The sequence below is a fragment of the Typopeltis vanoorti genome, chromosome 12, assembly GCF_054136105.1.
Source record: "Typopeltis vanoorti isolate ZY-2024b chromosome 12, IOZ_Tvanoo_1.0, whole genome shotgun sequence".
Taxonomy (NCBI): Eukaryota; Metazoa; Arthropoda; class Arachnida; order Uropygi; family Thelyphonidae; genus Typopeltis; species Typopeltis vanoorti.
In genome coordinates this window covers 2,945,230-2,961,595 of record NC_143560.1, presented here as the reverse complement: position 1 = coordinate 2,961,595, position 16,366 = coordinate 2,945,230, and the positions used below count along the sequence as shown (strand labels likewise).

General features: G+C 37.6%; 1 protein-coding gene across 7 annotated transcripts in view; it reads left to right on the top strand.

The window, feature by feature from the left end:
- LOC150100549 (uncharacterized) overlaps positions 1–16,366 on the top strand; it is an 844,187-nt gene that overhangs the window by 649,175 nt on the left and 178,646 nt on the right. For all 7 annotated transcript variants that reach the window (XR_016549159.1, XM_090401348.1, XM_090401347.1 and 4 more), the window contains one exon: positions 7,261–7,320. Coding sequence is in view for 6 of the 7 variants with exons in the window: in XM_090401348.1 (XP_090257474.1) it covers positions 7,261–7,320 (60 nt within the window). In the remaining variant the exon portion in view is untranslated. The remainder of the gene's footprint in view (positions 1–7,260; positions 7,321–16,366) is intronic.

The window sequence follows — 16,366 nt, the reverse complement described above, 5'->3', positions numbered from 1 at the left end:
AAAGTATATTTATATCAGAGCGGCTGTACTGGTGAAACCGGATGTAGTCTTGGTGTTCTGTCCTCTGGTGTATACCAGGTCCCTTGCAGCTGCAAATTGTCCTACTTTGGCCAAACAGGCAGAACAACAAATATCAGGATTTCAGAACACCAAGACTACATCCGGTTTCACCAGTACAGCCGCTCTGGGCTGGCAGACCATGCCTTAGATACTCACCATAAAATTCGTTGGAAGAAAACAAAAATAATCCATCGCAGCAAGTTTAAATACGAAAGATTATTCAAAGAATCTTCAGCAGCTCTAAAAAACGTTCCTAACCTCAACAAATTTGGGTGCATGAAACTGCCCCAAATTTGGGAGACTTTCATTATGAGAACATCAGCCCAACTGCCAAGCCTACCAAATTAGCCCGCAAGAGGGCACCATTAGGACTTTAGGAACAATATTAGTTTCTTGCTTTCTTCCTCATTTGCTTTGTGTTAGTTCCTGAGTGCACATACCATATCTTTATGTTCCCGAAGATGGCAATGTGACATTGCCGAAATATAGAAGTTATTCATTAAAGTTACCTTTAATTAATATACTTTATATGCGTTGTTAATTCCGTAAACTAATTACCAGTTATGTCTAACCAACGTATAAGTCTTACTACTAGAAAGATAGGGAGATTATTATCACACACTATTAGGCTTTCTACTGTGCACAAATATGGTCACCTGAATTTCTTGGGGATCAGAATGTGGTGGAGAAGTTTCAGAGATAAGTAACCCAGCTGCTTGTCAGCAGCTGGGTACTTGTGAAATACTGCCTATGAGGATAGATTGAAGGTTTGTGGGGTTGTAGAATTTAGTTAACAGGTGGAAGAAAGTGGACATGACAGAAACTTATAAGTTACTAAAGAGATTCTATAAGATTAGCATAAAAGAAATTTTTCAATATATAACAAGGAGGAAGAGAACATGGAGTCCACTCTGGAAGTTGTGTCAATGCTTTTTTGGACTAGACTTTTTTCTTGGAGAGTGATGAGTGAGTTGAATGAATTACGAGAGGTAGTTGTGAGTGCCCTAACAATTAATGAGTTTAAGGTGAGGTATGATGTTGTGTTATTAATGGTTAAAATGGATCTCCAGCAATGAATCTTTTCATCTTTATTGAGATACCCACATAATAATGATAATAAAATTCAGCAAATGGCTGGAGTGGATTCATTGATTGTATAGTTATTGTAGAGCTTCATTAGAGTAGGTAAGAAGATAAAGTGGTTGCTCAATGAGGTGGTAAAAAAAAAGTATAAGAATTAGTGTTAAGAGAGGACTTTTTTTGTATATATTTTTACTAATAATAGTTTTCAGGTTTGCACTTTATATTATTTGCGTCATTTTTTGTTACAAATTTATTGTCTCCGTCTTATGTCTAATTGTGCTTTATATACCCTGGCATCTATTCATCCAACACATTGTTTTACATCCTGCCACCATTTAAAAACAACATTATTTGTATCATAATATGATATGCATGTGGCATGTATGCATTCTGTGAGTTAAGAATGTGGCAGGTGAGGAATGGAATGTGCATGTGTATGTGTATTAAATGTAGTCAGTGGAAAGGTCTGAGTGACAAAAGTGTTTCGATCACAAGATTCAGCAGCAGAAGAGATAAGAAATGGATGAGTGCCAACCTATGGATACGAGTAGTATGTTAGAGGGTGAAGAGAACATGAAGGATGTATCTGTGGATTTGACCTTTGGTAGTGTGGCAGAGAGAGAGAGAGAGAGGTTTTGTCTGATTGCCATTATTATGCAAGTGAATGTCTGTGTAGAGTAAAAAATAAAAGTGCTCAGAAAGGAGATAGAAAGTATGAAGATGAGTTAAGGAGAATGAATGAAGAGATTTGGAAGCTGGACAGATTAGCTAGTGTGAGAGAAGAATGAGAGTTATTGTGAGACAGCAAGGGAATGAAGGAGGCAAGAGAAAAAATGGATGAGACAGGAGAAAGAGAACTGGAGGAATTTGAGAGAGAGAGAGAGTGGGAGCAAGAGACAGAGAGATGAGAGAAAGGAGGGAAAGAAAGGAATGAGAGACTGGAAGCAGAAATGATCGGGGATTAGTGACAGAAGAATGAATGAATGAAGCTGTTCAAAGTGTCATGTATGGAGATTCAATGATTTGGGATGTGTAGTGTAGTGTGCTAGAGGAGTACTTGCTACGAGGGACTATAGAGAGTGTGGCAATAGCAAAGAAGCAAGGTGAAAATGTAGAGGAGACGATAGTGATGGTTGGCATGAATGATTTGAGAGATTTGAAATTGATTGTAGGGATAGCAAAAGGATAAGGAGGGGTGAAGTGTTAGAAGTGAGCAAAGAGGCTGATTCTGAATACTGAGTACACTAGATGCCAACAAGGCAGGGTGGACTAAATAGGATTTCACTGTATGTTTTAAGGGAATGTGCTGTGGAACTGATCTTGTCATTAACTTGGCTGTTTAATGAAAGTCATGCAATAGTGAAAATTCCTTGAAATAGGATTAATCAATTTCTTATCAATTTTTCAAAATAAGATTTTGCAAAAATTGATAAGAACTCATATACAGAAATGGGTAGATGAGGGCAATAGTATTTATGCAGACCAGCATGGATTTGTTCACGAGTTCTCTTACTTTAGTATCAGGTTAGTGAACTGGATTGGTAACCGACTTCCTGACAGATAGCAGAGTGTTGTATAAGTGGGACCATTTTTAATGGAGTATAAAGGCTATGAGTGGAGTTCCACAGGGTTTGGTACCGGGACTTTCATATTCTCTCATTATGTCAATGTTCTTGTCACTGGAGTGTAAGGAGATATTCGATTGTTTGCAGATGATGTGAAGCTTGAGAGAGTTATTAGTAATAGTTCTGATGTTTTGGCTCTTCATGGGGATTTTAATAAGTTAAAAAGGTAGGCAAATGAATGGAGATGTTATTGTAATGCAACTAAATGTATGGTTTTGAAATTTTGGATCCACAGATGGGATGCTTCATACTCATTTGTGGCATTATACTGAAGAAGTGGATGAAACAAGGGATCAATCTTGGAGTGATTATAGATAGAAATTTAAAGTTCTGAGGACATATTGTAAAGATCGTGATGATAACTCAGAAAATTGTTGCAATTTTGAGAAGAACATTGACCACAAGAGATAAAAGTGTAGTGGTTCCATTGTATAAATTATTTGAATATAGTATTCCTAAAAACTACAGGATTTCATAAAATAATTCCTATATTTTAGATGAATATTATGATCAAATTTAGGTCCAGCAGTAATGAACATTCTAAATGACAGAGTGAAGCATTAAATGTTTTGTTTTTGTGTGGATCATATTAAAAGTAAGTGAAAAATTAAATAGCAAGGTGATAAATGATAATGACAAAGAATGAATATTAGTGTTGGAAAACGTACATGGAATTGCAGTGTAGGAACGAGTGAAAGTAAATGAAACACAAATGATGAGAGAGTGAATTGAGAGAAAGAAACAAATGAAGAGAACTGGGAGTCAATAGAAAATTAATGGAGAGTCTTTTATGAAAAGTATGCGCTCAATGGAGAAATGCCTTTCAAGTTATGCATCAGAAAAGAGAAAAAAAAGTTTAGTATGAAAGAGAACAAAAGAGGAGAAAGAAAGGAGATTATGAAAGAACAAAAAAAAAAAAGAAAGAAAGAAAGGAAATTGAGAAAGAAAGGATTTCTTTCTCAATTTCCTTAATATGCATAACATCATACATATCTGCATGAGAGGAAGTATTTTGTGGTGCTTTTATGATGAGGTCAGTGCTTTATGAAAAAATGATTTTTTTTTCTCCAGCAGCAAAAATGGTACAAAGAGGCAAAGGAATGGATGATTGTTTTGGTAGATATGAATGACTTGAAATGATGCAAGTAGAGAATGAGGGAGAATGAATATAAAAGAGTTACTGGAAGAAAGAGAAAGAAGAATGAAAAACTAAAGCGTGTAAGTAGAGTTTCATGGTATGATGGAATGCTAATTGAGAAGAAGAGCCAATGACGTATGCAGTTACCTCACTGCAAATGAGTTAGTTATATAACTTATGTGGGCAGAATGATATATACAATGATATAAAAGAATATTAACAGGGGATATTCAGTTGTTTGCAGATGATGTGAAGCTGGGAAGGGTTATTAGTAATAGTGCAGATGTGGTAGTCATGCAAGAGGATTTGAATAAGCCAGACAGATGGACAAATGAATGGGGGGTGTCGGTTTAATGCAGTAAAATGTAAGGTCTTGAGGTTTGGGATGCTGCATACTCTATTGGAGAAGATATAGTGGAGGAGGTAGGGGGAGACAAGAGATCTGGGGTTGATGATTGATAGAAACCCGAAATTCAAGGGACATATTGCAAAGGTGGTGAAGGTAACACAGATGATTGCTGCAATAATAAGAAGGACGTTGAACTGCAGAGATAAAAGAGTTATCATTCCATCGTATAAGACCCTGATCAGACCACACTTAGACTATTGTTCTCAGATTTGGTCCCCAGATTTAAAGGGGATAAATCAACTGTGTAAAGGGTACAGAGGCAGTTAACAAAGACAGTTCAGGACTGTACAATGTCAGTTATGAGGATCGGCTGAGGGAATGTGGACCGCAGAGTTTGGTGGATAGAGGAAGGAGAGGTGATATGATTGAGACTTTTAAACTGTTGAGAGGTGGTTACAGGGTCAACACTGGGGAGTTCTTCCCCCCTTGTTTTACCATATATAATCATATGAATGACCATCTTCAAATTTTGTTTTCTGTTCCATAATAAACCATTCTGACTTTATCTTTTGGATTAATTCAGTTCTCAGACTGTCTACTCCCTCCTTGCTTCAGTCTAAATTTACTGAATCTATATACTTCTTAGAGACAGAAAGTCTCATTTATTTAAAGGGATTAGCAGAAAAATTAGAGCTTGATTGCTCTACTATATGCATATGTTTTGGCTGTGATGTATTTGAACTCTATTAAGCTTTGGCTGTGATGTATTTGAACTCTATTAAGCTTTTTCTTTAAAGGAAATATTCAAGCTTCTATAACATTGGTATTATTTTTATTATTATTATTATTACTCCAAGACCTCATGGAGTCAAAGACTTATCTGGGAGGTTCTTTTATCACAAACACAGCTCATCATACCGTTCCTTGAACACATTCAAACCAAACTCCTTGCAGACACCACACTCTCAGGCAAGGCATTCCAATCATTTAAAACTCTGCAGAAACCTGCCCCTCACTCCTCTACTCACACCCTCTTTATACAGTTTCCAGGGGTGACCTCTGTTTCTCTCCCGATCTCCCACTATTTTCTGTAGAACTTCTTCAGCATGGATCCTATAACAACCCCTTACCAACTTATAGGTCTCTATCATATCTCCCCTCTTCCACCAGCCTCTGCAAATTACATCTTCTCAATCTTTCCTCATACTCAACATTCCAGAGGTCAGAAACTACCTTAGTCAATCGCCTTTGGACCCTTTCCAACATCTCTTCATCCTTCTGAAAACCAGGTGACCAAATCTATGCACAATAGTCCATGTGTGGCCTAATCAAAGCCTTATACAAAGGAACAAGAATCTACCTACTTCTACACGTCAGTGTCTTCCTCATCATTCCCAGAGGCCTTTGTGTCGTCTTCACAATTTTGGCGATGTGTCCCCTAAATTTTAGATCCTTATCCACTATCACTCCCAGATCTCTTATTTCCTCTACTTCCAACAATATATTCTCACCAAGCATAAATTCTGTATCCCATCTTTGTTTTCGAAATTTTAAAACCTTACATTTTGCAACATTGAACTCACATCTCCATTTCCGTGCCCAATCACTCAATTTATTCAAGTCTTCTTGTAAGGCCACAATTCGACCTTTATTGAGGTCTAGTCGAAACTAGACCTCATTTGAGGTCTACCAAAACTAGTCTGGGTAGTGGTCCTTCCCTTAATGCATAACATTATACATATCCGCATGGAGATGTGTTTTGCATTATGGGAGATGCTGAGGTAGTAGCGATGTTAGCTTGGTCCACCTTTGCTATGAGTTGCCGGTGTTGTACTACCTTACCCAAGTCCTGAAGATACTTTTAAGCACAAACTTTGTTTGCTCACACTTGGATAAAGGATTAAACTGAATTTATTATAGTCTAACCAAGTGAAAAATAAACTTTCAACATCTTTCTCTAAATCCAGAGTAATTTAATAAAAAAAAGGTGGCATACCTTTTGGAAACTGCTATAGGTAAAGATGATCTCGCTATTGCTTCTGCTTGGTATCTCCACTTCTGGGCATGGCTCCCACTGAAGAGACCTCAATAAAGGTCGAAACTAGTCTGGGTAGTGGTCCTTCCCTTAATGCATAACATTATACATATCTGCATGGAGATGTGTTTTGCATTATGGGAGATGCTGAGATAGGAGCGATGTTAGCTTGGTCCACCTTTGCTATGAGGTGCCTGGTGTTGTACTATCTTACCCCAGCCCTGAAGATACTTTCAGGCGCAAACTTTGTTTGCTCACACTTGGGTAAAGGATTAAACTAAATTTATAGTCTAACCAAGTGAAAAAAAACTTTCAATTCCCTTCCTTATGTACAGCCCTTTGGAAATCAGGTTTGAAAAAATTATATGAAACATTATAATTTTTTTAATTAACTCAGAATTTTAAAAATGTGCACTAAATTAATCAGCTTAACATAAGAGTCTGACACAATTTCATTTTGTGTCTGTATGCAAGAATACACTTTCCAGATATTTGGTACGGGTTCACACTTTTTAAAATATTTTTCAATTAATTTTTCTTAAATTGTTGAATAAGTCTGATCCAATCTTCTAGAAGTTTGAATAAAAGTTCTTGATTTCCCCTGAAATTCAGATTTTATCACAATAAGGTAATGAGCTTTTTATCTTAAAATGTTTTCATCTTGTCACATATTGATTACAATGTGATGGGTATGCATACGTGCAAAACTCTTTTTAATAGATAGTTAAACAACTCTCTTAGGTTAAGCATTAACACATTCAAGACAAACTGTTAATAATTATTATTAACAGTTTGTCTTGAAAATATTTGAATTGAAAATGCCATCATTTATGAAAAACCTGCAAATATAAAGCGATTTATATTATAATTTATATTTTACTTGAGAGGACTTACATTCTTGTTTTTATCTGTGCCCCTCCCCACCAGTTCTCTGCTACAACTATATCAAATTTGTTCTTCTTTCTTTTAGTTTGATTTGTTTGCAGAATCTTGGGAACAAAATCCAGTTTCCTTAGTGAAATTATTACAGGTAAACTCAAAATATTGTTTGGTATTATAATATTTATTTACATATAGAATGATGTGACACTTATTTTTTGATTTGTCTGAGTAATATCATATTTAATTGATTTTTGAATGAATTGTAGCTTTTATATCTGATGTGACATTGAATCTTCCACTAGATATCTTCAAAACATCCCATGGCCCTAAATGAAGGATAGCATATATACATGTAGCACATTCTATTCCAAAACATCCTGCAGATGTTTGATTCTGTTGAGATAATAAATTTGCGAGTAGTTCAAGATTAGGTGATGTCTTCTGATTTTTCCTTAAACCAATTCCTTACCATTGGTCTATACATGTAGGTGGCAGGATTTTCCTTGGAGAAAACTCAGGTTTTCATTCCTCAAAACTGAAGGGATGAAATGGAGTTATAATTCTGACCAGTAAAATAACCATGATCCACCTTAACCAACTTGGAAGAGTTCAAAACCAGAGAATGCACACAGTTTACGGCCAGAATTACATTCAATGGCAATATATTGGTTTAATAAAATGATGCCATATACTTGCCTGTATGGGCCTCATGGTAAACAAGCAAGCAAGCATTGGTCTGCTGACATGGCATTGCTGTTCTGGAAGACTCCATCCTGTATTAGGTACAACTTAGCAGAATTCATGTAGTGGTATGAGCTACCAGTGGGCTGTCAGTTGGCCAATATGCAACTAAAATCATTCTGACCACATATTGGTCAGAATTAAAAATTCTGACCAGTAAAATAACCATGATCTGCCTTAACCAACTCGGAAGAGTTCCATTGATTCATGTTATTTTGCACCATATGCATAGCCTGGGTGGTTCGATGAGAGGATGGTACAATCTAGATGATTATTATTCTTGTATATTATTCCTGCACTTCCCATGCTGTATCACAGTATCACCTTTTAATTATATCACACGAAACATTGTACATATGATCCTTTATAATTTTTTCAGTGGGTGGGGGGGGGATAGTTTCACTAGTTTGATGTCATTCTGTGTACACCTTAACTATATAGAACATCAGCAATCAATCAACATTCCATATCTGAAGCATGCTATATTCATGATAGAGACATCTGATGATCATGCCTTTTTCAGATTCTGTAATATCATTAGCTTTTCCTGTGAATGCATATTGTACTAAAATACCTTTATACTGCAGTAGGCTAGGTATGTTCTGCTCTGGATGATGTGGTGATGGTTGTAATTCAGTTTTATGTTAATGTACACTGAGTGCACAGTTTGAGTGTCAGTTATCCATAGAATCTACTGCTTTCTCAGAGATATTCATGTCCATTCCAAGCTTTATGAAATAAGTAGGCAGCTACTGAAGATTTATGGCATGTATGTGTTTATGCGCAGTTCAGTGAGGTGATGGGCCAACAGCATGAGTTTTAAGTGACTTTCAGTGCAAGATGATTTCAGTATTAAACATGTTAATTCTAATGTGTAGTTGCTTTGTTTATAATTACAATTAAACCAAACCCTCGGTATATTTCCTGCTGCCAGCAGCAGCCCAGAAAACATCAGATCAACACTTGTTCTGTGGCTGAAGACAGTTTGTATGTGAGAAAGATTGTGACTATAATTTACCAATCTGAGAATTGTCTGTATGGTATAAAAATAGAATTTGGAAGATTAGACTATTTTTTAATTTTTTTATCACAGTAAAATGGATTATTGGATGTTGACTCTTGTGGTGGTTGAGGAATGTGTCTAGGCCATAAAATTATATTAAGAGCATATCATTTGCTGGCCTAGTTGGCAAAGTGGTTAATGCACCTGCTCCATAGATGTGGACATTTGTGCTTTTCTCTAGGTAGGAGATGAATTTCTTTACCTGATGTGAAACCACCATGCCAGAGAAGCCTGAAGTTCCATGTTTAGTCTTTAGAGCAGGGTTTCTGGACTGTAAAAAAATAAATAAAAAATGTTTTAAAAAATTGGGAAAACAAATCCTTATCCCACCCATGGTACTGATGTACTATAGATTTGCAACCTTTTGCCTAGTGGGAGTGACATAGAAAAAATATCACTGTATATCTTAGCCAGATAAGTGGGGGTTCTGTCAACAGTATGCTTTACAACACTCTCCATGTAAAAATTGGCCACGAAGAGATTTCGCTAATTGCTTGGATAATCTATAAGATTATCCAAGCAATTAGACAGGAAATCAGTAGCATCTACTATGGGTCTGGGAGGATTATTAAATGTGCAGATTTTAGGTAATCTGTATATTCATATATTGCCAGCTTGACTGGCTTAGTGGCTAGTGTATCTGTTCTCCAACCAACATCTGTAGGTTCAAATTCTGCCATGGATGTTTGTGATTGTCTTTAGATGGTTGATGAATTTCATCTCTCAGTGTGAGCCCACTGCCCCACTTATTGGAGGTCCAGAGTGGCTTGAAAAAGTTCCATGTTTTGTCTCTAGAGCAGAGTTTCCAGAATATGTAAAAAATAAATTAAAAATACAAAAACATTTATTATTATTATTATAACTGTGTCTCCATGGAGTCAATGGACTCATTGCGGGAGACCCTACACTGACACACTAACCATTATTCACACAATACCTATCATACTTCTCCTTAAATTCATTCACAGACGAAGCATTCACAACCACCTCTGGCAATGCATTCGACCCCATTCACAACCCTCCAAGAAAAAAATCTAGTCGTAACACCCTTGTTAACCACACTTTTACACAATCTCCAGGGATGGCCCCTTGTTCTCTCCCTTCCTGCACTGGTCTTTAAAAAAGTCATCAGTATCAATCCTATAAAATCCCTTTAATAATTTATGTGCCTCTATCATATCTCCTCTCCTATGTCTATCAGCTAGTTTTTGGAGCCCGCAGATCTTCAATCTATTCTCATAGGGTTCATCCCACAAACCTGCAACAATCTTTGTAACTCGCCTCTGAATCCTCTCCACCATTTCTTCATCAACAAGAAATCCAGATGACCAGATCTGTGTGCAATAGTCCAGATGTGGTCTTATTAATGCTTTATAAAGTGGAACAATAACTTCCTTATCCCTGCTTGTCAGTGTGTTCTTCAACAACCATGTAATTTGATGTAATGTTTTAGCACCCTTTGCATATGCCCTTTAAATTTAAGTTCTCTGTCCACAATAACTCCCAAGTTCCTTGCCTCGTCTTGCAGTTCATTTCCATTAATATAGTAAACAGCATGTGATCTCATCCTCCCGAAGTGCATCACCTTACACTTAGCCACGTTAAACTGACAGCCATTTAACTTAGCCCATACCATCAGCCTATTTAAATCATCCTGCAAGATATCTACATCATCTGAATTGACTATCGCTCTTCCTAATTTTGCATCATCAGCAAAAAGTGGATATTCTCTTTCAAATTATTTCCAATATCATTAATATACAAATTAAACAATAGAGGACCAAGCACTGAGCCCTTAGGTACACCACTAGTCACCAGCCTTCTCCTGGACTCAGCTCCTCCATAAACCACTCTTTGATATCTATCTACTAGCCACCCTCTAATCCAAATCACCAGCTTCAGATCCATTTCCATTTGCTCCAATTTATGCAATAGAGTTTCGTGTGTAATTCTGTCAAATGCCTTTGCAAAGTACAGCAGTATCACTAAGGATTTCCTTTATTCAACTCTACTGTTACTTTATTATAGAAAGTAAGCAAGTTACTGAGGCAATACCTACCTTTCACAAAACCATGTTGCCCCTTGTAAAGTATCATATTGCTGTCCACCTGGTCCTGAATTCCAATTTTTTAGCAATTTCTCCAAAACCTTAACCACCACTCCAGATATATTGATTGGTCTATGTCGAAAGTATTTTTAACTTGGGTATAGTTATGTTAAAGATACCAAGCAATTTTAAACCTGGTTTTACTCCATTTTTCCCAAGTAAGCAAACAGACAAAATGTCAAGTTTGCGCCTGCAATTGATGCAAGACTAGCTGATCCCACAGGTAATGCGAGACCAAGGCAACTCGTGGTAAAGGTGGAGCAAGCTCTGATCACTAATCTTAATATTTACCCTTAATGCCAAAACACATCTCCAAGAAGGGGATGTATGATGTTTTGTATTAAAGGCAAGGGGCCACTACCCAGACCGGTTTTGACCTTTATCAAGGTCTCATCAGTGGGAGCCAGGCTAGAAATACCAAGATTTAGTAATGCAGAGCTTGTAAGTATTTTACCAAAACAAGTTACCATAAGGTATTATAACCTTATTAAATAGAAATCTCAGGAGGAGATATAAATGTCGAAAGTATTTTTAACTTGGGTATAGTTATGTTAAAGATACCAAGCAATTTTAAACCTGGTTTTACTCCATTTTTTCCAAGTAAGCAAACAGACAAAATGTCAAGTTTGCGCCTGCAATGGTTTAAAATTGCTTGGTATCTTTAACATGATTGGTCTATAATTTGCAACCTCAGTCTTGGAGCCTCCCTTATACAGCGGAATTATTTTCCCCTCTTTCCACTCTATTGGTACTTTACCACAACTGAGGATTAAATTAAACAGCCTAGTTAGAGGAGATGCTAATTCTCTTGCATATTCTCATAACACATGGACTGATATGCCATCTAACCAATGGCAGTGTTAGCATTAAGGTTCTGTAATATACTAAGCACCTCTATTTCATCTATTTCTAGACTCTTATCAGTCAATGACACATTCGGCACTGCAATATCACAACCAAGATGGTACAAAAGTGATATTGCAACTACACTTAATTAATAACCATGGAAAGATGACTTTTTAAAGTCATCTTTCCATAGTTATTCTTCCTTTTACTTGCCACATAGTGAAAGAACTCCTTAGGATTTCTTTTGGACTCATCAGCTAGCTTCCTCTCATAATTAGCTTTGACTTTCCTTACCATATAGGTTACTCTCTTTGCCTGTACCTTGTACTGTTCATGGGAATGCTCATCTCCTTTTTCTTTATACTTCCACCACAACCTTTCTTTATCTGCAACTCCTGCTTAATAATATTATTCATCCATCTTACTCCTACTTGATTTCTTTTTCTGACTCTGGGAATACAGTCTGATACAACTTTCTTTAAATACTCCTTGACAATCTTCCACGGACTATCAACATCTCTCCCCTTCAAATTCTCATGCCATAGAACTGCTGAAAGCTGACTTCTCAGCAGCCTTGTAATTTGATATACACCACTTCTTAACAGAATATTCAGCACATCTTACAATCTCCCAGGGCAAGACCACACAATCGCTTTCCCCAAGTGGAGGCAGTGTAACTAAATTACTGATTGATATGTTCTCCGATGCCATGACCAGATCTAACACTCTCGAATCTCTTGTCCCTTCCATTACATGCTGTCCCAGGTAGTTATCTCTTAACAACTGTATAAACTCCATTTCCTTTGTTCCTTGTGACCATTCCTTCTCCCAATCTATGTCCCCAAAGTTAAAATCCCCATAATAATTACTCGACCTTCATTCATCGTGCTAATTTGTCAATACATACTATCTACATTCTTCCTTATACCCCTTGGATTATAATAACAACCGATTACATATTTCGCCCTGTTGATCTCTATCTCACACCAAACAGCCTCAAATGAATTGCCCTCTAAATACCTGTCACCTTGAGGCACTTCTACCTTTTTTGGCTTTAACGCTTCGTCTATCATTAGTACCCCCCCCCCCCCCCCATTCTGTCATCTCTGTCCTGCTTGAAAATACTGTACCCCTTACATTCAATCCCTATAACTATATAGTGGTGGTCGGTGAAATTTTAAGTCGGGGTGCTGCCTATACAAAATTAAAAAAATAACAATTCTTTTTTTACTAATCAGTAATTATTTATTAATAAATAAATCTACAGATTTATTTATTAATAAATTGGTTATTAATTAGGAAAAAAAGAATTTTTTTAAAAATTTTGTATTGGCAGCACCCCCACTTAAAATTTCACTGGCTGCCACTGAACTATATCATTCTTAGTTAGCCAAGTCTCACTAATTCCTATACTTTTTGGCCAAGTTGTACTAAGTGATGACAAACTAATGACAAAAATTCTTCACACTTATTCCGAATACTTCAATCATTAGTATACATAAACTGCAATACTCCCTTCTTACCATAATCTCCCTGTGTGTGAATTAGCCCAATCTGTATACTGTTAATTTTCTGCAAACACTTAATCCCGAATTCACAGCAATTAATGACCTTCATACTATTTACAGCTGACTCTATCACCTGCCTCTCTAGCAAATCCCATTTCCCTGTTTTTGACCATTTACTCTATTCTTAATCAATAAATGTTCTAAATGCCAAGCACCCAATCCATTTAAGTGCAAACCATCTTAAAATACTCCTTCCTTTTATCAAATTCATCCCAGACACTCATAAAATGATTATTCAGTTTCATTTCTTTACAAAAGCTTTTACAAAATCTTGACATCATTCCCCTGCCATTTAACTTGCTTATGATATTTCATGTGGATTGACTGGGAATCTTCAGTTGTTTACTAATGATGCAAAGTTGGGAGGAATTATAAGGAGCATTGCTGATGTTCATCCCTTCAGGAAGATTTGAATATACTAAAGCTTGAACAAATGAGTGGGGTTGTGATTTTAATATTAATAAGTGCAAGGTGTTGCATTTTGGAGTGCAGAGGTATTAGAGGATTTATTGTAAGTGTAGTGAAGACTGCACATCATATTGCCACTATGATAAGAGGTACACTAATGTCTAGGGATAGGGTGTTTGTGCCACTGTATAAAGCATTGGTCAGACCACATTTGGACTATTGTGCTCAGATTTGGTCAGTCATCTAGTTTTCATTGTGATGTGGAAATATTAGAGAGGGTCCAAAGAAGAGTGACTAAGACATTATCAGTACTCTGGAATGTTGGCTATAGAGAGAGAGAGAGAGAGAGATTAATGGAATGTGGTTACAGAGTTTGATTGATAGGAGGAAAAGGGGTAATAATAATTTTTTTTTCAAATTTTATTATTATTCACACATAGTATTTACAATATTTACTTGCACACTAATCTGAATACAGGTGTTTACACATATTGCTAATATTTTTTTTTAATATTTTTTTTGCAATATAAGTACATGCAGATAAATTCCATACATAGATATAATTTTTTTTTGTTCAATGTAATAAATTATTTCTTTATTTTTTATTTTGTTCTTTCTGTTGATCTCGGTTAAGATGTAATGTCTTAGCTAGCATCCTCGAAGCTTTTTAATTAGCTTATCTGAGGATGACACTGGTTATTTATATATACATACATGGACAAAGAAATTAGCGCACCTGAAAGAAAACATGGTACAATGGCGAAACTAAGCAAATAGCTAGAGTGCAGGGTGGTATGCAAATGACCCAAGTTTGGTGCGATTGCGCATGCCCACACACCCTTCAGTGGTGCTGCAAGAATGAACCGGCAGCCTTATAAAGCCGGCATGTAGTCGATAGCCGATTAAAGCGAAAAGCACTGGCCGACACAAGCTAGAGTACAAAGTGACAATAATGCCGGGTAGATGCCAGAGACGTTGATTTAAGCAACTTACGGACTTTGACAGAGGCATGGTCATCGGCCTGAAAAACCGGAGGGTGGTCGGCGCTCTGTATAGGCATGCACATGAACTGTTCTGACCATACCATCTGACAGTGTTGAGAGCTGTGGACATGTTCCAGCACTACCACACGGCAGAGCGGCACTGGTCGGATCAGGAGGGCCAACGCTAGAGAGGATCAACAGATCGTGTGGCAAGTACGGAGGAATCCCACGGTGACCTGGTTCACTATACAGGCAGATGTAGGGGCTCCTGTGTGCCCATGAACCATTTCCCGACAGCTCGCAGGGGCAAATCTACAATCCCAGCGACCCTTACATGTGATCCCATTAACGCCGCAACATCGCCAACTCCGTTTGCAGTGGTGACAGGCAAGAGCAATGTGGAATGCCACAGACTGGTGACATGTGGTCTTCAGCAATGAGTGCCGCTTCGTCTTGGGGACAGATGATCATCATGTCCGGGTGTGGAGGACCCCTGGTCAAGGACACAATCCCGACTGTCACACCTCCCGCACTGCAGGCATTATGGTCTGGGGAGCCATAGCCTACGATAGCCGATCACTCCTCATAGTGGTATGTGGCGCATTGACAGGGCAGCGGTATGTGGACGACATCCTACAGCCCCACGGTCTCCCATTCCTGACCGGGATACCAGGAGCTCTATACCAGCAGGATAATGCCTGTCTGCACACAGCTTGGGTTGCCCAGGCCTGCCTACGTCGTGATACAGGCACGTCCATGGCCTGCTCGCTCCCCGGACTTGTCCCCTATCGAGCATGTTTGGGAGCAGCTGAAATGCCAGCTCCCACCGTGCCGCAATATCTGGGATTTGCAGCACAGCATCCAACATGTGTGGGCCAGTCTTCTGCAGGACAACATCAGGCATCTTTTCACCACCATGCCGGACCATATTGCAGCATGTAACGCCGCACGAGGCGGTGCAACGCGCCATGGTTGATGACTGGATTGCATACCACAGAGATCCCTTTATAATTGTCCTTCAGCTCTGTTTTTGCCATCATGTGTATCACTCACCTGTATCATTACACCAATAAAATTTCAGTTGAATCCTATGCTTCCTTGGTGCGCTAATTTCTTTGTCCGTGTGTGTATATATTTTTATTTTTTTTTATTTGATTGCTGTGTTGGAGGTAGACTGATGTTTGGGAAGTCAAATGAACGATCTGAAAGGTCTGATTGAAGTGAAATTGCCGATATATTCTAGTGTTATTGCGTCTGTCTTTATGGTTCACGTTCTTTTTTATTGTGGTCTTTTTTTGAACTAGTTAGGAGACTTTTTTTTTTTTCACTGTGGCAGGCTTTCTAGGTCTTCTGAGCTTTTAATTTGTATCAGCTTTGAAGTTTGCGACTTCCTCATGAATATCTTGGCATCTCAGATCCACAAAAATTGGTACTTTTTTTCTGTTTTTGCTTTTCTTGTTTGGTACAACAGATTCTGA